The sequence below is a fragment of the Betta splendens genome, chromosome 2 (genome assembly GCF_900634795.4).
Source record: "Betta splendens chromosome 2, fBetSpl5.4, whole genome shotgun sequence".
In the NCBI taxonomy this organism is placed as follows: Eukaryota; Metazoa; Chordata; class Actinopteri; order Anabantiformes; family Osphronemidae; genus Betta; species Betta splendens.
In genome coordinates, this window is record NC_040882.2 from 20,141,102 (window position 1) to 20,166,341 (window position 25,240).

Here is a 25,240-nt window from a genome sequence, read left to right on the forward strand (position 1 = left end):
GGCGAGCGAGTGAGAGGAAACAAATACACTTTGTCTGCGGCGTGTGTTTATGTGCAGTTTGTTCCACATTCATGAGCGTTTTTTCGTTTACCAAACAGACGGCAAGGTTAGAAGCTATTGGACTTAAAGACACTATGAGTGTGTGTGTGTGTGCGTGCGTGTGTGTGTGTGTCTTACGCTATTCTACGGTGCAGAGAGAACTTATCTGGTCACATACAGCAGCAAGGTTAAAAGCTCTTTCATGCTGCTTGTGCTCTAAATATCTGCCATGTGCTCTCATGCACAACAAAGATTGGGTGTGTTTGTGTGTGTGAGTGTGTGTGTGTGTGTGTGTGTGTGTGTGTGCAAACATAATCTATTTTATTAGACCCTAGTTTGCCTACATAATACACGTGTGTCAAGTGACATTACCTTCACAAGACACACAAAGGAGGGAACTGATTTTATTTATTGCTTTGCTTGGTTGAGTTCTTTTTATAGGAAACTCTGTGGTCCTAATGTGCTGTGAGTCAGTTTTCTGTTCTATATGATGGTTGGTAGTGTTATTTTTCCTTTTTTCTCTATCCCTTAAAAATTACTTTCATCCCCTCATTTCTTTACTTCTGATCTTCCCCTTTTATCACATGCATAGTTCCTGGTTCGTACTAATTTCCTACTGGAGAAATTAAAACACTAACTTTTGCAGATGACACTGTACTTATGTATGAATGCCTCTCTCTAAAAACAACCTCTGCCTCCCTAAAAAACAACTCCCTAATTTTCATTTGTGATGTCCCCCTATAAGCTTTGAAAGTCCAAAAAAATCTCTTATGTTCATGGGAACTTTATTTGTTTATATAATAATTATGACACAACATAATGACACCTAACTGTTTCAAGGTCTAATCGTTGTCAATTGAAAGTGGCTTTCATTTGTGACAAGAATGTATTTATAACTCTGCAGTTTTGTTTGCCCAGTATAAAATGAACTGTAATTTTCTATATTCTAAGCATTTTAAAGACTTTCTGCCCTCAAATATAATTATGTACAAAAATAAATGTGACAGATACACACAAAGGACAGAAGATCTGAGACAGGGAGAGAAGAGGAGCCTGACATGACTAGTCTTTGTGCAAGAAAGCTGTCAAGGTGCTCTTTGCCCTTGAGTGGGCAGCGGCACACTCCTCCATCTCTTTGCTTCTTCCTTTCTGAGTCTATCCATCTCTGCCTGCCTTCGAGTAAATTTTAAGTGGAAGAGAGGAAATCTGGCACTTGAGGTGGAGTGACACATCTTGCACTCTTACTCCAGATATTTATATCTTCTTCCCCCCTTCCCTTCAGCCCCACTCACGTTTATCCCCTGCACTCCACCTGTGTCTTTCTTTATATAGGAGCAGCTCAAAAGGCGGTTGTGGGGTGAAAGTCTAACATGCAAGCATTTAAATGCTTTCAGTTCAAAATATTATTACAGCTTGTTTACTCAAAACTAGCTAAAGTGACTTTAATTCAGTACGTGCATTAAAGTGAAAACCAGCAGTGAGACGTATGCCAAAAATGTACAAAACTACAGAAAGATCAAAAATAAAATATCATGAAAATCTATTGAATGAAGAATCTCTCAGTTTCACTGACCTTGAATTAATAAGTTATGAGTAATAGTCTGTTATTCAGTTGCACCTTTGTGAATTTCCAGAGATGGATATTTAAGGCATTAAATAAAAAATTCTTTTCATTTAATATAATGTAATAAAATAAAGAAGGAAGATGCAGAAGTTCTTTAAAAAGCAGGATTGAGGGTGACATTTAGTTAGTTTACAGTTTTCTGTCTCAATAAAGCTAAGACATAAATCTCATTAATTTATAGTAATGAAAAATGTTTTTGGATTTTAGCACACAGATTGTACGTGATGTTTGAGTAGACACCCTGAATGTGATCACCTTCCTCCCATCTGCTTCTCTCACAGCCTTCACTGCTTCACTGTCCACACCAGACTCGCAGTGAAGCGCTGAGCTGCTGCTACACGTGCTGAAGAAAGACAGGCTTCTGATCCATTTACAGTGGCTGCAGCGCGCACACAGGAAGCATTGGGCTACACGTGCTGGTGTGGAGGTCAGGTCTCCGGTGATGGATAGGTGAGAGCCGCACATTCACAGACATTTAACCTCCATTTAGCCATAACTCCAAAACGCTTATTCGGCCGGTTGTTTTTCTTCTCGTCCTCTTTATCTGTCTCTTTTCATCTTGGCTGATTTCAACCCCGTAACCTCTCTACTGCCTGCAGTGGGTTTCTAGGCCAATTCAATATACTACAGCCATCATTATTCATTACAGAGTCAGATTTGCCACTTTAAGCTGCTTTTTTCATCTGGGTTTTGGCGAGTGCCTCTTTTTCTCCTCTGTCTTCATTCGCTACTTCGTTTTTTCATACCCCCCATTTTGCTCATTATTCTTCCTAACTCACATCTGTTGTTGGTGTGAAGAAGGAACTCAGTTCTGTCACTCGCCTGAGAGAACAGCCTCCTTTGGTTCATGGTGTCCACTGCCCCTTTCTCTTTGTTTCCCTGTGATCCTGTTTGCAATTTGTACCAGACAAGCACATTTTCAGTCAGTAGCAGCATGCATTCAGTTCCCGTTGAATGACGAAGAGGTTGTTTGGTCTAGTTTGAATGTTGTAATGCCACACTCAACTGGCCCTGGACTGACGCCACACACACACACACACACACACACACACACACACACACACACACACACACACACACACACACACACACACACACACACACACACACACACACACACACACACAGAGCAGGTTGTGTCATTTTCTCTCTGGCCTCTCTTACTTCATCCCTTCACCGTCTCATGCCTGTCGTTTACTGTCTATTAGTCCATTCATCTCTTCTCCCACAGCTCTTCGTCCCTCCCTCCGGTCATCGCTGTAACGCATCTCCTGGAGGTCTCCGACCATTAGGACCCCTTCAAACGCACTGATCGCCCTTGACTGTGCTCGACCTAAAACACTTCTGCTGCTTTGACTCCCACTAATCACGTAGACGACAGGCGGCACTAAAGGGCCCTCATGTTCAGTGTTATTAAGAGGTTGAGAAGAGAGCCTTAAACTATAATATATAGACATGCACAAAAATAAATAACAGGGACGTAGAGACACACAGCTCAAGCCTTGGCTGGTACTGAGACAAAGACAAGGCTATAAATAATCATACAGTGAAAACAACCCAACAAAATGTGGATTCACACAAACAACAACCAAGGACAGTGATACAAACAAACACAATTCGAGGAACAGACACGTACACACACACACACACACACACACACACACACACACACACAAACACACACACTCACACACACACACACACACACACACACACACACACACACACACACACACACACACACACACACACACACAGGTGGGTGGAAACAAGGTCGTAGGCTGCAATCGGCAGTGATGGAAAGTCAGAACGAAGAAAGTACAAAGCGGGGAAGAATGAAGGGTGAGTCAGATGAATAAAAGGACGACAACAGCAAAGAAGCTTATTTGTGCAGGGCTTGAAAGAGATGACATCCTGACGCATTCTAATCACGTCGGACGTCAAATTCTGGAAAATCAACATCAACAATATTTTAGTCACAAGCAGATTTCATAGGTTTTATTATGGTTCAGGGAAGGGTAAGGTGCTTGGAAGACAATCAATAAAAACAGATTCAACAATTACTGCAACTGTGAGGTTCAGTTTAATTGATAACAAGATGAACACAGAAGACTGCTTTAATATCACATCTACTGTACGTCTGATCACATCTAAGCTGCTGCGTCGGTTCGTGACTTACTTTACCTCCATCGGAGAAAGAAGTTACATGTTGTGTAAACATGTAGGATTGTGTTGACACTCGCAGAGGTTGGGGGTAATGCGCCATGAAATTAAAATACTCAGCGGGGTTTTGTGGAGGGCCTTTCAATCAGTCAGAGAGCTGTCACTCCAAGCGAACCGCTGTGTGCACCTACAGTAACATAACAGCTGCTGTCATAACCCTTAGACCATAGTGGTCATGACTGTGGTGTTATAGGTGACCTTGCAGCCCAAATGCTCCAAATGAAGGTCACAGTGGTAATGACAGAGACCGTCATCCTTTTTAATACGCGTCAGTTATGCTAAACATGAGATGAATGAGCGGAGCTACACATCACAGACATAAAGCTGTAGTGGTTAAAGAGTGAAGATAAATTAATTATGGCAGATGGGTGCATGCCTGAGCTCAGTAAACAGCAGGCTGGCTGCAATAGATCACTGTGACTCTGATATCTGCTCAGATTCACACATACGCACAGTAATTAGAGTTAAGGCTATGCAGTTATGACTGAAATGCTAAACACACACACACGCACACACCTTACTATGATTTGACATTGGATAAAGCTGTAGTGAGGTTTAAGGTTTGCCTATAGCTATCTGTGTATGCGATGTGCTTTTTGTCCTTGTATTAAAACCAGACCTGTAGAGGCCACTTGGTAGCGCAGTGATTATGATGCTTCTCCTTTCATCTTCTCTGACCAGTCCTGATCAGGGAAGCTCAAGTGTCTCTAAAGTTCCCTATAAAATTTCTGTCATTCAAACTGACCTGAACAGAACTGGACTGGACTTTTGTATGATGTAGGAAAAACTTGGAAAAAAATGGAGTACAGTGTATGATAAATGATCTAAGTGAGGTAACGTTTGGCCACTAGTCCACAAAGTATGAGAAAACATCACTTTAATCCACCAGTAAATGAATCTGTATCTTAAACATGACTAATTAATGAACTGACATACTGTACTAGTTGTAATACTGGGTCTATTTAATATTCTATTTGTTTGAGGAAAAAAGACAAAATCAACCCTATAGTGAACCAATAATGAATGAATGCAACGCAATACTGAGAATGTTTTCTATTTCAGCCCAAGGGGAAGAATTTCAGAATTAACTTCATATCAAGCTGTTTTAATCCAGCCTAAGCATTCAGCAGTGAGAACAAAGAAGCACGTTCAACCAGAGGACATGTTTTATTCCAGGCATTCACTAATAAGTAAACTCCTAAGGCAAAAGATCTGAGAATCCATGAGCACGTTGACCACACTGAACTGAACACACATCAGGAATTCAAACACACATTACTTCCATGCACGTGCACAAGATCATTTCATGCATGCGTGTGGTGTTATACTGGAAACCAAAGGTGACCTCGCTATACAAAACGAGTGGAGACGCGGTGAAGGCGCGATGGACACACACACACACACACACACACACACACATACACACACACACACACACACACACACACACACACACACACACACACACACACACACACACACACACACACACACACACACACACACACACACACACACGGGACATCGCCGTAATAAAAGCTTCATTACGGTGGCGTCTGCTGCTGCGACTGTCACACGGCGGCTGCTCACTCTGCCCTTTAGAAGCTCTGCTCGGCCACGCCGTCAGTCAACATTTACATTCCTCAGGCTCACATCCAAGGAGATCTGCCCTATCGTCCCAACTAAACGGCCGCGTGACAAATTGCATGCATTTCCAGCCAAGTGGGAAGAATGAGGTGAGGCAGATGCATAATCTGAATCATTATTGCCACTTGAAGTCAAAAGTGTTCAATTTAAATGAAATATTCTCCTGCCAACTCCGCTCCAATGTGGATTCATTCATTCAGGTGGCGACAAGATTGTCTTCTGCTCCGCGTTCCGGTTATTGAAACCTGTCTTGTCAGTTGACTAATGAAAACTGTTTATCGAAAATGACCCTACCTCCCATAACAAACCACGGCAGTTCATCAATCCTTAAAGGAACACTTCAGCAATTTTCAAAATGAGTTGACCAAAAACAGTATCGTTGCCTGTCGGGTAGTATTTAAGAATGAAGGGACGCTCTTTATTACTCTGCATCAATCCACCAGGGCAGTTACACATGCGTAAAACACGTCATCCTCAGCTGGCCTGGCAGATTGCCATGGACTCACAAACTACAACTAGTGCTTCCTGGTATTCTCTGTACTGTAACTGCCCCAGCAACAGCCAGACTGAGAGGGGGCGGAGCCAGGTTGAGAGGGGGCGGGGTCAGGCTGAGATGGGGACAGAGCCAGAGGTGGAAGAGGCCGCTAAAGTGAAGGCTGGCTGCACGGAGCCAGGGTGTCAATATTCAAATTCCATCCTAGAAGGTGCCAGTAATGCACGAATTGTGGATTGCAAGCCACCAATAAAACGCAAGAAGAAGGAGCTTTCGTCGGCGTGGGGGCAGCGACGGACAGCAGATAAACACGGCAGCGTGCCTCAGTAGAAACAGAACTGCGCTACAATGAATTTTACTGCTGCAGATTTCTCTTGGATTCTACTGCTGACGGGGGAACGTGTGTGTTGTGGATTATTAGTTTTATGCTGCATCTAAACAAAGCAGCAGTCCAAACTAGCTTCAGGATGCCACAGACAAACCAGAAAAAAACAGCTGGGACAGAACGATGGAATGAGCACTAAGTAAGTACAGTAATATATTCGACCATTTATTGTTTTTGCTTGTGCTGTGAAGTTTGAGGACCCTTACGAGCTGCTGGTTGTCGTGTTCTGTACTGCTGGGAGTAGCATACGTTGCTAACGTTAGCCTGTGCATTAGTGTTTGCAGGTAATATCAGGCCCCGGAAGGAACAATCGTCTTGTTTTTCTAGCCACAAACAGCAGGCGAAGAAACGAAGAGGGTTTGGGCTAAATGAAGAATCTGTGGCTTTCCAGCAACTGTCTGCTTTGATCAAAAATTAAAGGCTGCAAAGCAATGTCCGAACGTTTGTCCGAAAACTGGAGGAGTAACACGCCCTGCAGGATCAGGTAGGCTCAATCACAGCAGGTCAGGAGGTTCATCAGAGCGCAGCGCGTTCTGTGTGTTGTAGGATATGACCCATTTTCAGTCACAACACATACTATAACACTTGCGCTTTTCCCTGTTTTCTCTGGACAGAGACCATCAATTTCAAACATTTTTGTACATTTTAACTCATAAAATGTCAAATTTTTATAATACAACTTTTCAGCGAAGCACCCCTTTGAGTAAGTAAACTAATATAGGATTCCTGTCCCTGTTCAAATGGACTCACATTTTTCTGTCTTGCAATCATTGCTGGATTTAAGAGTATCTTAACATTCTGTGGCCACTGTTTGGCCTCCTCCTCTGATTATCCTCATCATGATGCTCTATACATTTTACAGTATAGGCAGCATGTACTGTAGAGCTGGGTCAATCAAGCACAGACTGACCTTTGGTCTTATCCTGCTCAAATACCTGCTCACTTGGAAAACAGACAGTTTGTTCAACCAAGAACGTCTACTGTTCCCAACACATAGACTCCTCTGAACAAATCAAAGATGTTAGTTTTTATTACTTGCATGAAAAGTCGATATTTGACATTTAGATGGAGGTTTTCTAGTAGAATACATTAACTTTGTATTAGCTGCTTGACCTAAACCGTTGGACTGTCTCCTCCCACAGTAGTTCATTCTGCAATTTGTCTTTGTCATCACCATCTCATTGCTTCCCCTTTTGTCTTCGCCATTTTTATTTGAAGTCTTGGCATGGAATTAACTTCAAGTGCACATCAGACTGGGACAAATCAGTCCAATACCTTCATCACTAAATAAACCCTCCTCCCGTAGCAGAAGATGACGGAACAGAAGCAAACACTGTGAAGTGATAGACAGCACTTGAGCCTTCACCTTGAATTCACCTTCTTGACTGACGACACACACACACACACACACACACACACACACACACACACACACACACACACACACACACACACACACACACACACACACACACACACACACACACACACACACACACACACACACACACACAGTGTTGGTTTCTCCAGTGACGTGTGAAGCTTTATTGTGTTACATCCCATCACCTGTCACCTCAAAGAAGAGGGCATAAGATGATAACAAGGAAATGCAGAGAGCACATCAGAAAGAGAGCAAAGATGAATAACTTTGGGACTTTAATGTCTAACTAATGATCCTTGTAGAAAAGAAAGAGGTGAAAAGTAGAAAGAGACAAAATACACATTAGGTTACAGCAAAAAAACCTTTGAATGCACGTGTTCACCAAGCTTGTTTATTAGCTTTACTTCTACTGCAGAAATAATCACTTCAACTCTTGTTGCCTTTGTTTTGTCAAAATGTTGCTTCCTCTACTCCACAAGTGATTGCCCATTGTGTGAATGTGACTTTACTTTGATAATTTAAACTAAAAAAACAAGTCAAATTTGTGAAGCATTTAATTTGTGTCTCGTTTCTAACCAACTGATAGTCAAGGCTCAATCGAGGCAACAGAGAGCACAGTAGACGCTGTGGTGGTCAGGCTGTTGTTATATACAGTATACTGTAACTATTCATGATGTGTCAGCCAGCGTCCACACTAAGCTCTAAAGGAAAGTTACCCATCCTGCCAGTTCGGGATTATTGCCCTCTTGTCTAATGTCTGGAGGAGACTGAGAATGGATGTGGCAGAGCTGGAGTGTGTCTCTCACAAAATGCAGCATATGACAGTAGAAAGGGCAACATCAAGTGAGAGCTGAATAACTGCAGGCCAGACAGCTGGAACGCGAACAACCCCATAATAAGGGGCTGTACTGTACGTTATGAAGCAGTTATTGTGCTGGTTTTTCTTAACCTTGGATTCAGTTTAGAAAGTTTACACTAAATACATTTTCTCGAACATTGTGTGGGAAATATTAACGGTGTAAGAAGCTCACAAACGTGATGCTTTTATGCTGTAACAACTTTCCCGGCGAAGGCAGATTAAAAGCTGGAAGTTGGCTGCATGGCTGTAAATCTCCTCTTGACAGCTTAGCCTGTCTTTATTTTCTGCACAGATGATTGAGTCAAAGCCAAATCACAACAAACAAAAGCCTGCAAGTCTTTCGTTTCACTGTTTAAAAGGACTCACACCTTCACACGTCCCACCTACTGTACAGCATTGGGGTCGTTCCTACTTTCCATACTCATAACAAATGTCGCTCAGTGGGTTGAACCCGTTTCCACCGTCACATACATGCTACGTCCATTTATCACACTGAAGCAGGACCATCTCCTACTGTTACTCTCACTCTGCTGCGGCTGAATTTTTCAGAGATCCTGTCCTTTTGCATTATCACAAAAAGGACTTTGAGGATGAGAATAAAAGGGAAAGAGTAGGAGGAGCGATGTGTGTGTGTGTGTGTGTGTGTGTGTGTGTGTGTGTGTGTGTGTGTGTGTGTGTGTGTGTGTGTGTGTGTGTGTGTGCGTGTGTGTGCGTAGGCAGTCCTCAAGAGAGTTTTACTCAGCATTCTGACACAGCTCTCCACTCTTAAACAGGAACATTATTGGAGATTAAACAAAAGGACACACACCACACGTTCTCCCTCTCATGCACACTTACACACTCCCATACTGACACTTTTTGATGTGCCTGCCTCCTTTATAAAAACGACCAAGTAGGGCTGACAAAACACCCGGGCCCCCCTGGGGAGAGGCGGAAGAGAGGCAGGAGTGGAGACGACGAGAAGACTTTCCCGTCATTTTAATTGCAAAGCTTGTTAGCTTTTTGTGTTGTTAGTGCCTTATTAGCATGTCATTATAAAGGCAGAAGCATTTGATAGACAGCCAAGAGGGGAGTAATTATTTTATGGGTATATATGTGTGAGTGCGTGTTACGCATGCAGCCATTATTTTGTGTTTACTGAAGATTTAATAGTTTAACACTTTTCTCAGTGGCCTTTTATCCAGCATCCTGTCATAATACAGCTGAAGTATGATGCTCTGCTCAAGGGCACATTGACTGATTTCATACTCCGGTCATATATTTTAGCTGAAGCTAAAGCACTTATGACCCTGCGCTCCTCATATTTAAAAATTTATATATTCAAAAGTGAAAATGGAGCACTTAAAACACGGAAACTATTTGGTGACATGCAGCATTTTCCCTTTTGCGTTCGAAATACAGTGGGTGTGAGAAGAGCTAATTTGGGTTTATGCGCCCAGCGGGGGCGTAGTGATGACTTGTCAACCATGTGTCCCAAAGTTGGAAAGCCCATATCCACTGATTACCTTTATTCCAGGAAGCCTGCGATGCGGCTGTGTGAGACGCTAATTAAAGCCTCATTGCCTTCTTCATTAGCAGAAGAAATGCTTCAAAAATCCACAAACTGAAAAGGGAAAAACACTGCATTTAGTTTCCAGCCCTGTCAGAAACAAGCATGGTAATGTCATGTCCTCCTCACGGAAATTATTGGGAATGAGTGCAGCTTCTGCGCAGATACACACACATCTGAGGTGAAGATGGCTAGCTTTTCTAGGAATGGTGGAAAATAATTGAACCTCGGACATTTTATTGAAAATGTAAAGCTAAGGTCAAACACCCACCAAAGTTAGTGTCCTAGCACCAGTGGAGTGTATAACCTTATGACATCAGCACCATGGACAGCTCCAAAGAGACTCGCTCACACAGATGATTCAGGGCAACCATGTGGAACCTTCGGTCCAATCAGGATAAGTGCTGCAGCTATGCTCAGAGTAAACAACACACGACATGCAGCAATGCAGATAACTGTCACTGTTAGGCAGAGCAAATAGCCTGGATCCATTCTGATTGTTATGCTGTATATATATTTTAAATCACACACAGCAGCAATAGTTACTGTAAATATTTTAGCATACATACAGTACATCTAAATGTAATCCGAGTGCCCACAGGTGTAGCTGTATAACCATCAAAAGCCTTCATATGGACAAGCCACACAAATCTCTCAAAAGCCTAGAATGACCTAAAATAAACCTCCAAACAGTAGTAGCCAAGACTTGAGAGAACAAAACACGAGTGGGCAAAAACCCAAACAGAATAACCATAGCAGCACAGAACAGAGAAGGAAACTTGCTTTGTTGTTTCATAGCATACACCTTTTTATCAAGCACAGCTTTGAAAGCCAGTGAAGTGAATTTGTCTCAAAGCTCAAGTCTTCAGATGTCGTCTGCCAGCAGATGCAGTAAGTGTTCCCTTTACAGTTAGTTCCACTGAAGTACTATTTGCATATACACATGTGGCACTAGGGCGGCACGGTGGTGCGGTGGGTAGCACTGTCGCCTCACAGCAAGGTTCTGGGTTCGATTCCCGGGTTTTCCGGCTTCCTCCCACAGTCCAAAGACGTGCATTAGGTTGATTGGCTGTGTGTGAGTGTGTGTGCGCGAATGGTTGTGTGTCTATGTGTTGCCCTGCGATGGACTGGCGACCCGTCCAGGGTGTACCCTGCCTCTCGCCCGTAGCCAGCTGGGATAGGCTCCAGCACCCCCGTGACCCCGCACTAGGGAGTAAGCGGTTAAGAAAATGGATGGACATGTGGCACCAACTTACAGCTTCAGTAATCTTATAGCATATGAGATATATCACTCTTTATTAGCTTTATCATTAACCTTTCCAGGTTTCTGTTTTTTGAATAAATTGGAAGATGGGTGCGTTAAGAAACACAAAAGTCTGTTTTCGATTCACAGTGTGTATAACTGTACTGTAAAAAGTAAATCATAACTAATAGGTAAAACAATCTTAGCTTCTGTGAGATAAGTAGGGAAGTACTGTAGAGAGGGTAACTTCATTTCAGCCATCCTCCACAGCCTCCACAGGTGCAGAGATAATGAAACACCAGATCGGAAAGTAAATAAGCAGAGTAAAAGAACGAGGTGCAGAAAACACTCATAATCTGTAGGGCAGTAATCTGTGAGTATGTGTTTGTCCCTTGGGGGTAGTTCACTGACTCACACGTGTTCTTATCAGAACGATTCACACTTCATTACAGCTAAGACCTTCAGGCAAACGCACACAGCACAAACAAAACAAACGGACTCTGGCTTTTAGGGTCATTGATATTCTGAATACGCATAAGGGCCGTGTGCGGTTTCACTTTGTAAAACGAGCAGGAAACCAGGAAAGCAGGACACAAGCACAGGTAGAACAGTGTAACAGAGGTGCTCTGGCCTTTATAGACTGGTGGCAGCGAATGGAGAGGAAGAAGACGAAGCGCGAGTGCGACATGCAGCAAAGAGACGAAAGCTCCTCCAGAGCCGAGGGCCAGAGAGACTAACTAGCTTTAGAGACATGACCTTTTCCTGTGCTCCCTGGTGTGTGTGTGTGTGTGTGTGTGTGTGTGTGTGTGTGTGTGTGTGTGTGTGTGTGTGTGTGTGTGTGTATGACTTAACATCTCAGATCTACAATACAATTGAACAGAATAGCCCTTATTGTCATTCTACAACACATATACAATGCAATTGGATGAGCTCTTGGAGTCCACAGTTGTTGAACCTGAATAACATATTGTCATACAGTATGTAAGGACACTTTCTGGAACGGTAGAAAGAGTTCAGCATCTGTTGTTTCACCTTATCTAGTAGATTATGCCTTGTCATCACACGAGGAGTGTAAAGAGACAGAGAGAAATCCTGAAACATGTTATATTACAGTACTCTTTTGCTCATGCTACACTTTGTTGTTTGTGGGCTAAAATTATAGAAAGATACTGTATGATATCGGGCCAATAGATATCCTGATTTATTTAACAACAAAGGAGACACCAAAACAAAGAAATCTAAGCATAGTATAAGTATATATGTGATGATAGTCCTTGGATCAGAGATCAATAATTTAAGGACATTAAGTCAATACTAAAGGCATCCACTGAATGTTAAAAATATTCAGTTAATAAATAGTTTAAACAGACAAACCCCCACAAAAAAAACAAAGTGACCAAAAACATCACCATGGTCATAAATCAGACCCCTAACACACACATCTCCTCATGATAGGATCCCAGTATTGCCTTTCGTTTTGACTCTGCATCAAACCCACTCGAGGCGTCATTTGTGTAAAGATGTGTTTTGGTTGGACCCAGCAGTTATGTGTCAGGGACCTTGCATTGTCACAATGTATCAGATATGTTTACTGTGAAGTCTTACTTAACAAATAACAGCAGGCGCCTCTTTGCTAACTAGCACAGACGCGAGGTTAGAGGCAAACAACTCGGCTAATTAACGTAAAGTTGTCAAACTTGGTTGGAAGCTGCAACTTTCCCAGAGTGACAGAGATGCTGAGAGCGAAATGGGCGACTAAAGAAAAAGGGAAGAGAGACAGCGAGTGTGTCCTTTAAATAGACACCGGCGGGTGTAGGGCAAAGCCGAGATGAGAAGGAGGAAGAGAGGGGAAACCTGCTGGAGGGGGGTAATGAGGAGATCTGAGTCTGTGTGCATGAGGGGAACACGCCAGTGAACTTGGACACGTCTGACTGTGTGTGTGTGTGTGTGTGTGTGTGTGTGTGTGTGTGTGTGTGTGTGTGTGTGTGTGTGTGTACGGCCTCATGTGGGAGTGGTCCTGCTCAGGGACAGATGGCGCCACAAACGCTAAACGCTGACGATCCCGTTGAATCAGGCGCTAGATGTGACGCTGGCCTGTACTATCTGACAGGACTGTGTGTGTGTGTGTGTGTGTGTGTGTGTGTGTGTGTGTGTGTGTACTTACGCTTGCTGAAAGCTGTTTGGATCTTCATGTGGATGAGCTTTTAGTCACTTGTTGCATCTTGCACCTGTTGAACACGCTTCTTCATCTACGTCCAGGATACGGTTTGAGCTTCTTAGTCTGAAACACAAACAAAGGTAGGGTGTGTCTTTAACTTACTTAAACTCGCCAGTAAAAATGTATTAGGATTGACTTTATCTGAGCTGTTAATGCACAAAATGGCACGTTGGTACCAGCGACAATAAATAGCCTGAATACGGGCGGGGTGAGCATTTACAGTGTGTTCTTAGGCTGACAGCGCCTTAACAGTGTTTATGACGGATTATTAAAGGCATGTTAGACTTAGGATGTGAGAGATGACATGAGGTCAAATACTGACTCCGACCACTGGTCAAGCTCTGCCTGAAACTGTTCAGACTCAGATTCTCAGGTACAAACATACAGTGTCACGGTGGAAGCTGGGCATCAGAGGCTGATGGGAAAGTCGCGGCTTCAGACCTGGTGAGGGGCCTCGAAGAAAAGCCAGAGGTTCACCAAATAAATGAGTCCTGAGGGAAACGCTAACGTCTAGACTAAATGTCACGCTCATGCATCATATGATGCAGTACAACTTGTTTCTCCTTACTCTGTCTGCAGATTCATCAGCTGTGTCATTCTCCCCTACATCTACTGTGTGTGTGTGCTCACACAAAAAAAGCTGTTATCTTTTGCACCCACTTGTTTTGTTTGTAACAATTCTAAGCCTGAGATCAACCACTACCTTAAGCAAAGGCTCACATCACTGTGCGAGCGCTTGTCCGAAGAACGAATAGGCGCGAAAACACACGCAGACGTTCTTCGCACGAGTTCCAAGGATCTAAGTTTATCTTCTTTGGGAGCGAGTGCATTCATGTGCGTCCTGTATTGCTCTAAAAAAAAACAAAGAAAAAAAACACCAACACTTATTGATTCCCGCTCCGTCTTCGTCCATCTCTCTTTCTCTGCTCTCCTTTTTTCAGGTAATTGTTGAAGTCAGCAGTGAAGCTGTATAATAAAGTCCGGCTGAAGTCCCCCAGGGCACGCGCCTTGGACCTGCGCTATTATTACAAGAAGGCACAATCACAAGCGGCCAATATAAGGAGCGCACGGGTCAATGCCACAGTGCTGGGTGTTAGGAAATATATTGCCCTGTCATTCTCACATTCATCAGCAATGGAGTTCTGCGTACAAACTTTTTAACCTTTATCTGTCCAGGGGAATGTAAACCCTGATTAACATTCAGACAGTAACATGCCTCCAAATGCACATGGAAGAAGCAGAAAGAGAAAATAAACTTTGCTAATTCGCTAATTAGCTCTCCTGTTACCACTGGTGCTGGGAATGGAGAATGCCTCAAACCAATCACAAGTCTCAGCTGGAACAATCATAAACAATAAGCGCCGGGTCCACTGGGCCACGCAAGTGTTTCCTCTGCCTTTAAAAAGCCTTCCGAGTCGTTAAATAAGACCTCAAAAAGGCAGCGCTCGGGCTCCGAGGAACAGCTCACAGGGCAGGAGGCGCTCGCCCTTTAAATTGTCGAAGCTGCTTTTATTTCGTTTGTGAAAATGACTGAGATGCAATTAGTTTCAAGTCAAAATGACAGCGACAATACCTGGCCTGCAGCCCCAGAGTCTAGTACTTTGGGGGACAGTAAGGGTTTAATTTAATATGCGTTGCATCACTTAATTAGGTTATACTGAGGTTATGTTCGATTCCAGATAGATAAGTTGCCTCTTCATTTCAGGAACCTGAAGGAGCGGAACAGTGGGGGCTTTTAAAGCGTTCGTATTCTGCTTGTGTCCCGCCTCTTATTATTAATATACGGCACAAAAATTAACTTCCACGGGCTCGCTTATAGAAATGTAATCCATCACAATCAGCATTTAAGATGTGTTTGCTTATTCCCCAAGGTTACTGCATCACCCTGTGCTAATGCCGCTGAAGGCAATGATAGAATAAAAATCTACCCCATGGACGTCCACCGTCAGACCTGGGCAGGTTCTACTATGCGCTGCCCGTGCACAATTTAAATAACGGTCACGTCGAGCATCTGTCTAGGACATTTCTTCTCTGAAACATAAATGGATTAAACCGAGTACAGTTTCCCTATCCAAAGAATAACCTTTAGAGCCTTGACAAATAAATTCATTATTTAAATCAGGGGAGACTCTGAGGTCAGAGCAGTAAATTTGATAAGGTTGCACATGCAATAAATGCTTCATTTAAACCCATCCAAGTAAAACGGATAAAAGTATTTACAGAAAACTGTTCCATTCTTTGACATTTACTCTTACGCAGGCCAGTTTATGGTCAGACTAAGAATGTTTCTAAAACATGCATGGCTGTTGGAAGCGTGTGTGTGTGTGTGTGTGTGTGTGTGTGTGTGTGTGTGTGTGTGTGTGTGTGTGTGTGTGTGTGTGTGTGTGATTACAGTCATTTCAGTGCCTAATGATGTTTTAAAGACTTAATATTGGATTATGTGGCCTTTAGAGTTTGCACCTTCTGTCTGGAGGCTGGTTGCTGAACTACTGTAAAAGCTGATGTCTGTATGCTAGTGTAATAGCAATAATAAGATCACAATTCTGCACTTGAAAATAGCCATGAAGCCCAAACACAGATTTGACTGAGGAGAATGTTTATCATATTTCACATTTCCTAATGTTTAGCCACTGTAGATATTTAATCCTGGACCAAAGAGGAAAAAGTCAACCTGCTGACGTGACTAAAACACTATCGAACGCGTCCCCCTCAGCCCGTATCTACAAAAACAATAACAGAGCGAGAGATGTTAGAAAACACACTGGGAGATATTGAACCATCCAGACATCAGAAATTACATCTCTCTGTAACAGCAGCTGTAATTAAATTCAGATTGTCATGTTGTGGACTTTAGAACCACATCCATTCACTCTGAGCAAAAACAACATCACACCCACACAAAATAATAAAAGAAAATAGCAAGCCAACACAGACTCAGCAGAAACACATTAGTACTGAAACGTTTTTTTAACTCACCCAAGACCAGATGCTGCAGAAAATCAGTCTGATTCAATCCAGAAAGAAATGATTCTGCGACTCCTGGAGAATTTTAGGAAATGCCTAGTCGTGATTTGAACCGCTTCACAGAAACAGCGACTAAGCAAAATCACTTGAAGCACTTAAGGTAATCTATAGGAAGGGCTTATTAAAGTAGTGACCAAGCTTCCAGGAAGGACCTCTCACTTCCTGTGCCAGTCACTGCAATTAAAAGTACGCTTGTGCAGATTTACAATCCTGGCAACTTCCACAAAACCACCATGGCTCATTGTAGAAATCAATAGACTTTAGAATACATTTATATGTAGTATAAATAAATAGAATATATTTATATGTGTATATATGTATGTATGAACGTATATGTTCAGTTTGTTGTGATCTAAGTCAGCAACACTGACCAATACAGATTGTTTCTTAGGAATCCTTTAACCCATACAGTAAGAGCCCAGAACCATTTCTACTCGAAGGAAGAAAAGAAAATGAACCATGTGCAACACATGTTCTTTGTGACACCAGTGTCACTGTGGGATCTTATGGGACAAAGCAGATGGTTTGAGTGTAATAAGACTTTGCATGTACTGTATGTGTCCCAAGTTTTACGATGCACCCTGGAGCCAAACGTAGACAAGAGTAAAGATGATTATTTTCAAAAACACACTGCTTTGCTATAACACAGTGCTTCTAAAGTTCCCTCTTGGCTCAGTATTGGCCTAATGGAGAAAAAGATCAATGCTTTCAGTGGGCGTGTGGGATCAATAAACACATAGGTTAACCTACTCATTACATCCAACTCCACATAATAAGCCTGGCGAGGCTTCAGCAATATTAACAGATGGCTTCAGCAGAACACCCATGTGTTGAGTGGTGAGGTATGGAAATCTGAAAGATGCTGGGTGCATGGAGTCAGTGTGAATCAACAGCTGCTCCTAAGGAATCCTGCTCGTTTGGGCCATTATTATAACCAAGCTTTGCTGCTCTCTACACTCTGGTGACAGAAATAACCAAAATAACATTGGATGATCATGTCTCCCAGGAAAAAAGCATGTGTCAAGATGAATAAAAACACCCACAGTTACACATGAAGCTACCTCAGGAGTCCGAGGTCCTTTGGACTGGGATGAAGAACACAGGTGGAATTGGCAAAATTTAAACCGCACAATGAAACAATGCAACAGCTAAACTCCAGAAGTACTTTAGTACATCAAACTTCAGGAGCCTTTCATATTCCACTTCAGTCCCAGCTGCGTGTGGTTTGGATTTCCATTTGTTTAAGTCTGTACTACTTGTACAGTTCTGTGCCAATTTCTATACACAAATAATCAAGTCACAGCGAAATTTTTTATTGCCACACCACAATTTGACAGTAAATGTAATTGTAATTGTAAATATTGGCTTGTGTCTTCTGGTACATACTGTACTACACCAACACTACTCTACAAACCAGTTTGTTTCCCTAGAAACCAGTGTCAAAAACATGCATGTCAACTTCCAGGATGTCGCACGCACGCACGCACGCACGCACGCACGCACGCACGCACGCACGCACGCACGCACGCACGCACGCACGCACGCACGCACGCCTCCCTTTGTTAAGTTTAAGACTGTCATGCAGCAGGATGAGACAGGCAGCCGCTACTCCTTTCTTTGTCATCATCCTCGTTCACTTCCCCCTCTTCACTGTCCCCATCTTTCTCTGCCTTCCTCCAAGTCCATTATTTCTCCATTAAAAACCAGGATGACCCATGTAATTGCCTCCAATAGCTGGCTCCTAATGAAAAAAAAGCCATTGCATTAGTGGCGAGATGCCATATGTTAGCCAGTGTGTGTTTTTGCATGTCAAGCTGCCGGCATTGACCAGAGATGAAAATATTTTCAGTCAGACCTGCCTGTTAGAGGCTTTTCAACAGAACCTGTGAGTGTGTCTACACACATGCCAACCTGCTACAGCCCTGACCAGCACAGATAATATTCTCTCAGAGTCTTTTAACCTAACTCTGTGTGTGTGCGTGTGTGTGTGTGTGTGTGTGTGTGTGTGCGCGCGTCCAACTGTATTCATAGACATGCATAAATTCCCTTCTATGAGTCAGGTGATGACAGAGGAGAGAGAGAGCATTCAACACCATGCAACATGTGGGTGTTTATGTCGGTGTGTGAGAAGAGGGAATGAAGACGAGAGCAGCAGGACGCAGGGATTCTGAAAGCGAAAGAGACAGACGGGTTCTATACAGACACACGCATGCACACACACACACAGTTTCTTTTTTCAAACTGAGTGTAGCAGTAAGGAGAGGCATCGGAGGGCAGCAGTAACCATTCCGTCTGGGCAGGAGGCACAGAAAAATTAGGAAGGGATGTTTTAATGTTTCACCAAAATGAGCTTTACACAATACAGGACACGTGTCTGCGTGGTGGATAGAAATAAAGGTGAAAGGCTGTACAGAGATCAGTTTGTAAATGGAGAGGTCTAATCGCTATTTGCTTTCTTTTACTATCAGGTGTAAAAGCCCAGAAAACCAAGGTATTGATATGACACAAGACAACGTCTCCTCAGATCATTAAGTGCTCCATTAACTTAGAAAATCCATAGATGCAACTCACCGCATACAACACTAACCACACGTTCACTCAGTAACATTTCAACAACGTAACTACGATAAAACATTGTGAAACAGAACTCAACAACCTGCTACCGCGGCTAGGGTTCGGTAATTAGCTTTATTGCTCCACAATAAACAAACACAAAGCACACGTAGAGGTCATCGACTAAGATATATTATGCCACGAACAGTTAGCAGGAAGCATTTATACCAGTAAAGGGAGGAATTACTATACAAGACACAACTTCTCTTCAGTTTCTGTGTATTAAGGGATGCGACGTGAGCTTCAGGGTACCGCAGTAATTTACTTTCTCTGTAATTACATTTACTCATGATCCAGTCCAATTCAATGTGAAACGGATACCGGCATAGAACATACGGTTTGCTTAACTATAACTATTTTTAGTGTAATTAAACAAACTCTACTGTCTTTGTTTTCAACGTTGTTAATTGTATAACACTGATAAAATGAGTTTCCGCTGAGGCCCATTACGGGGAACGTTTAGAAACCACAGGCCCCTGTGATCCAGCTCATCAATTTTGGACGCAAAGTATCAAGTATGAAGTATCTGGATATGAAGTCTCCCCAGCGACGGGGAAGCAGGATCTTCCTGGAGGCAAAACGTTGCATATTACCTGTAAATAAATAAAAGGATAGATTGAAATTGGCAGAGCTGTAAGTTAAACTTTTATGATGCGACATGGACATCGCCGCAGCAGGATATTATGTAGAAAGAAGCTCATTCTCCATCACCATGAAGGTGGGAGGCAGCGATAGGTAGTGTTACACTATGTGTTACTGTACATCCATTAACATGTGCTTTACTGATTCCTATCCTCCTATAGGTCGCTGGTGCTGATCACAGGCCCACTGCTCTCTACACAGTACAAGGTGACAGGCTGTTAGCTCAGCGGTGCTACCTGTAGTCTGCCACACCATCCTTTGTTACTTTGGTTCAACTGTTCGCCTTCTGTCCTCCTTCATGGTTAATTATAGGGCAATAACGAGGCGAATGTGTCATCTTATGTCCACGTTCTACCGGCTACTGAGAAGGAATTAGCTGTTGGTCTGGACCGAAGGGAAATAAAAGCCGCTGCACTGAGGGAGCTTTTTCACCAAAAGTTAGTTCTTGCAGATCTTCGTGCATCATTCATTTGGCGTCTTGCATCTCTCCCCTTTCCACTTCACTTGCTCTCTTTTGTTCCCTCAGGGTTTACAGAGGGCGATTAATTTTCTCCCTGCCTTTGCTTCTTCAACCATTGCTTGCGGAATCTAGTTATCTTTCTTGTTATATGTATGGATGGTAGCGGTCTACCCCTCCACCCGTTCGCCCATCGATCCATCCTGTGGAATCTTCACTGTCATGAATTCAACACCTCTGTCTTTCTATATATTGGCTAGAGTTTGTGTGTGTTAAATCATTTCCTTCTCCAACATTCTTAGTCTCCAGTTTAATATATGTCAGACCTTCATCCTTTTATCACTTTATGGTGTGTCGCGCTTCAAAAGGTTACTGTCACCCCCTTCGCATTCAGCTACAGTATCTTTAATATATGGCACTTGAATTTCAGCAATGCGACGTCTCTAAATCTTCTCTCCGTTCGGTTCTTTCATTTCACTTCCTCTCCATGTCCCTGTAAGTCCTTATATCTCCCCCTTTCTAAAAATCGCCCTGTCATATTTCCGCCGCATCGCTTTTGTGTTTATCGCTTCATCTTCACCTCCTCAACTTCCCCTTTGCAAGTGAGCCAACATTTGCTCATCTTTTGTGGTCAAGTGTGTCGGGATCAGAGTCGAGGAATCACAACTCGAGTGTGAAAGACTCAACACAAAGGAAGACTTTCCAAGGTTATTTTTTAAGGATTGTGTGAAGTAGTGACTGATCCGTCCCTCATCTTATCATCACTGCCCAGCCTCAAGCCATATGTTTGCCTCCTAAATACATTGACACAATATGGATCAGCTGCTCACTGCTTAAATTTAAATTTCGATTAGCTGTGGTTTTACTTCCTCTATTTACGTCTGTCTCTTGCTGCCTCCCAGTGACTGAGTCACATTTAGCACGTCGTGAACTGTGTAACTGTGTAAGTGTCCTGCGTTATACTGTACTATACTTAAAGCAACTCCTTGAATTATTGGACCCTGTAGGCTCATCCTCAAAACACAACTGCATTTATTGATTTCATCTAAAGCTGCCTTTGAGGAAACCTTGACACTGAGAGGTCTTTCTTGACCTTAAAAACACAAAACAATCTTGACACAAGTTCTAGTCAGTAGCTGCTCTGCAGGTTATAATCATATCCCACTCACCAGGAATGTGGACCATTGGATTCGTTTGCCGAGTGTCCTCACTGGGATTCCTCCACCCACACGCTTACTATTACAAACGTACAAATGTTCTTACGTTACCTCAGTGGTTACACAATGTCAATACCTGTAAAAGTTTAATCTGGTGCCACAGGGCCTCAGTGCCCAGCAAAGAGAATAGCACAGAGGTGAGTTCACGTTAGCCAAAGCCCTAGCGAGGTACGGCGAAGGGGAGAAGATGCTTAGCATGAAACAATGAGCCCCGTAGATGAAAGAACGCACGGAGGGAGAAACAGAGAACGAGGAGCCGGATTCCTTATTTCCTGACAGTAGGATCGTACAATGAAGGCTCCAATTATTAAACGCATGATAAAAGGAAGCTGCACTGCTGCCAGCCAACTGTGTCTCATCATGTGTGTGTAAGCAGCCTCGCTTGGATTACTATTCCTCAATCACAACGCATGATTTTTAAAAAAATGACACGCCGTCCTCGGGCGTGCGGATGTGCTCATACAGTAAAGCACAGAGGGATTTCCTCGCTGTGGCATATGCCTGCGAGCATGTGTGCGTCTTGCATGCATGGGCTTTGTGTGTGTTTTATCCATCCTCCGGCGAGGCCCCACGCGCCGTCTGCCTCTGACAGTGTTCAAGAGACAGAGTGAGAGGGAGAGGTGAGGACTGCACGAGGAGGAGGAGGAGTAAAAGTAGACATAAAATCCCAAAAAGAGGATGGAGTGAACTGTGTGTATGAGTAAATACTAAGATAAGAGGGTGGTCAGAGGGAAAGCTTTTCATTTTCTTTCTCGCTGTGTCACCTGCAGTCCCCAAAATGACTTCACCATCCCGCGTGCCGCCATTTTGGAAGACCAGGTGCTGCAGACTTTATGTATCTTTTCATGCTCCTCCCCAAATGGTGGACCGTGCTGTGAATGAAGAACAAAAAAGAAAAGCACGAAAACACAGCTGCTGGAGAGGTGAGAGGGATGTAGGAGGGAGACAGGAGGAGGCGGAGAATAAGAAGAGAACAAGATGATGAGGGAGGGAAAGCAGGAGAAAATGGAGGCTGGAGGAGGAGAGGGGAGGTTTTCCATCCTGTTTGTTTTTCATTAGAGGCTTCAAATCTAATGAGAGGCTAAGAGCGAGACAAGAGGGAGACAGACGCAAAAGGTAAAACCCACACAGCGATGATGGGAAATATGCAGATACATCAGAGGAGAAGGGAGGCATAAAACGTCCACAGCCGATAGAGGAGTCGGGAGCTGATAAAAACTATGCAGATAAGATGTATTAATGGACACAGGCATAATGGCGGCATCCCCAGACTTACTGCCACTGCATAGAAACCCAGCACGCAGCTCAGGGACTGTGTGTGCGCGTCTGATCGTAAAAACAGACAGAATGCGTGTTTGCTGCATTCGTGCGAGTCTTCGCATTGTTTTAGCTCCGTCTTCATTTCCAGAACAGAACAGAATCTCTAATTAAGCTGCCCAGCGAGGTCTATCGCAAACTGTCGGCGCGAGAGAGCAACAAAATTGGAGGCAGCAAAATAGGAACAACTCACGTTAAAGACACAGGTGAACACTGTGATGTTCAACACTGTCATCCACAGACCATTAAAACACATCATTATGGTTGTTATGTTGTTTGGCTCCAAACTACAGATCAACAAGACATGTATTTTTGGACTGTGCTTCCTCACTGAGCTGCTGAGTCCAAGGAGAATTAAAGTCAGTGTTAAAGTCAGTCCTCAGAAATTGACTTGACCATCAACATCCCTGCTGTAGTAGTTTACCGTATAACCATAGAACATCCTGTTTTCAGAAGCTGTCCAGGTTCAGCTGTGGCAAAGCAGGCCCAGATCATGGTGCTCCCTTCACCGTTGGTTTTGTTTTTGACGTGTAAAGGCTGAACTCATGGTGTACGGCTGGAGATGCTACAGTTACACTGTGTTGCATATGGCTGCCTTATTAGGAGGAATGTAAAAAAAACAGAGTGAAAGCCAGGCTTTAACCGGCTAATCTATTTTAAAAAAGTCGAAACGCATCAAGGAAAGAAAGGTAAACCTAAACCACCCATGGTTGGGGTGAGATACCATACTGATGGAGCAAATATAGAGGAGCAGGAGAAGGCTGACCACCCTTATCTACTCTTCCCAGTTCATCAGTTTTTCAAGACATCCTAATAAGTTTTCTCTACGTACTCTACATACTGTATATATGCATGGATGGACAAAAATCTCCCAGTTGACTCATCAATAGACACAATCTGCTTGAGGTAAAAAAGGAAGAGTCATAAGCTGTCCACAGAAGAAGAAGTTGACTAAGATTCCCAAGTTACTCCCAATTACTGCTCTTACAGTTCTAAACAGTGCAAATTACACTGTTGAAAGAAAATGTCACTTTACACAAGACTAATTACAGAAACAGCCAAGACCAGCCCCTAGACTCCAAACACTGACGTGCGTCAACCAGAGCGAGCTCTTCAGCGGAGCCACGCTAACAGTCAAAACGTGACCAGGTCGTTTAGTACGCGGCTCTAATGAAGTCTAACAGGCGTCAGACGGGTGTGTAATGTAGTGCATCCTCCTCTGAGGAGCCTCAGAACGGTGACTTCTCCACCCAATAATTCACTCAGGTGTGTTACAGTAAATGGAGCATTACCTCAACCTGAGCCAACTTTCTCTGCCTAAATGAACACCGTGGCTGCATGTGTGAGATTATTTGTGTACAGTAAACTGTTGTTTATCGTGTGCATTGTGTCACATACAGATAAAGGCTTTTGAACATGCTACAGATTGCTGCTCCCTCCATTTCACATTACATGCCTTTCTTTTCCTTTCTCAAGTTCAGGCCTGCCCCGAGTCCCCGTCCTGTTTTCTCTCCTGCCCGTCTCTTTTCTTTCCCGATGTAATTTAAAGTATCAAAGTAAAAATAAAATCGAGGAATACCAAACAAAGCTGAACTAGGTTCTGGCAGTTTTCTTTTCAATATGCAACTGTCTTTTCAAAGGCAGGAGGATTAAATGTCTTTCTCTATTTGCACAAACAGTAAGCTCAACCTTGACTTCTTCCAAACAACATGCACTGAGGATTCTGTAGTGCATTGCAATAAGACACACACAAATCTTTCAGCTTCTGATACATAAATTGTATGTGTCGCCCATTCCTACAATATAACATTTGCTCAGTTTGTTTGAGGGGTAAAAGCAGTCAGCTGTCCTCCTCTACCATCCTACATACTGTACAGTGACTACTCTCGCCTGTTATTGTTCCCACACATTTCATTTTGTTTTATTATCCCCTAAATGTGTCATATTCACTACAGCTCCTCCCTCACAGAAATGAGTCTTCCATTCAGATGAGACCATTCCTCTGGCCAGCCGGCTTCCTAAAAAGGAGATCATCCTACTGGAGATGGCTGCTGTGTGCACTAGAATCAAACCCACTAAAACAATCTCCTCCTGAGCTGCAGCTCCCAGCAGTGCTGCTTTTAGAGATGTCCTCTCAGTGCATCCCACTGTTTCTTTCGGACAATCCCCTGAACCATGACACTGTTTGTTGTGCTGGTTTTGAAAGGTTTCCTGTTGTTCAGACCTCCCTGGGATTAGTCTACACAGCGAGTAGAGCTAAGTGGGTATAAATCCTACTTCTCAGATTGTTCATTGATTGCATCAATGCT

The 25,240-nt window shown here is 43.2% G+C and overlaps 1 protein-coding gene across 6 annotated transcripts in view; it reads right to left on the bottom strand.

Annotated features, from left to right (window-relative positions):
* Positions 1–25,240, bottom strand: part of htr2cl1 (5-hydroxytryptamine (serotonin) receptor 2C, G protein-coupled-like 1) — an 86,835-nt gene that overhangs the window by 26,685 nt on the left and 34,910 nt on the right. For 4 of the 6 annotated variants that reach the window (XM_041068965.2, XM_055506998.1, XM_055506996.1 and 1 more), the window contains exon 3: positions 13,608–13,724. In XM_041068965.2, coding sequence (XP_040924899.1) covers positions 13,608–13,635 — 28 coding nt within the window. In that variant the 5' untranslated portion in view covers positions 13,636–13,724. Of the gene's footprint in view, positions 1–13,607; positions 13,725–14,364; positions 15,968–25,240 lie in introns of those variants that run through there. The other 2 variants (XM_041068970.2, XM_041068967.2) reach the window with 2 other exon arrangements.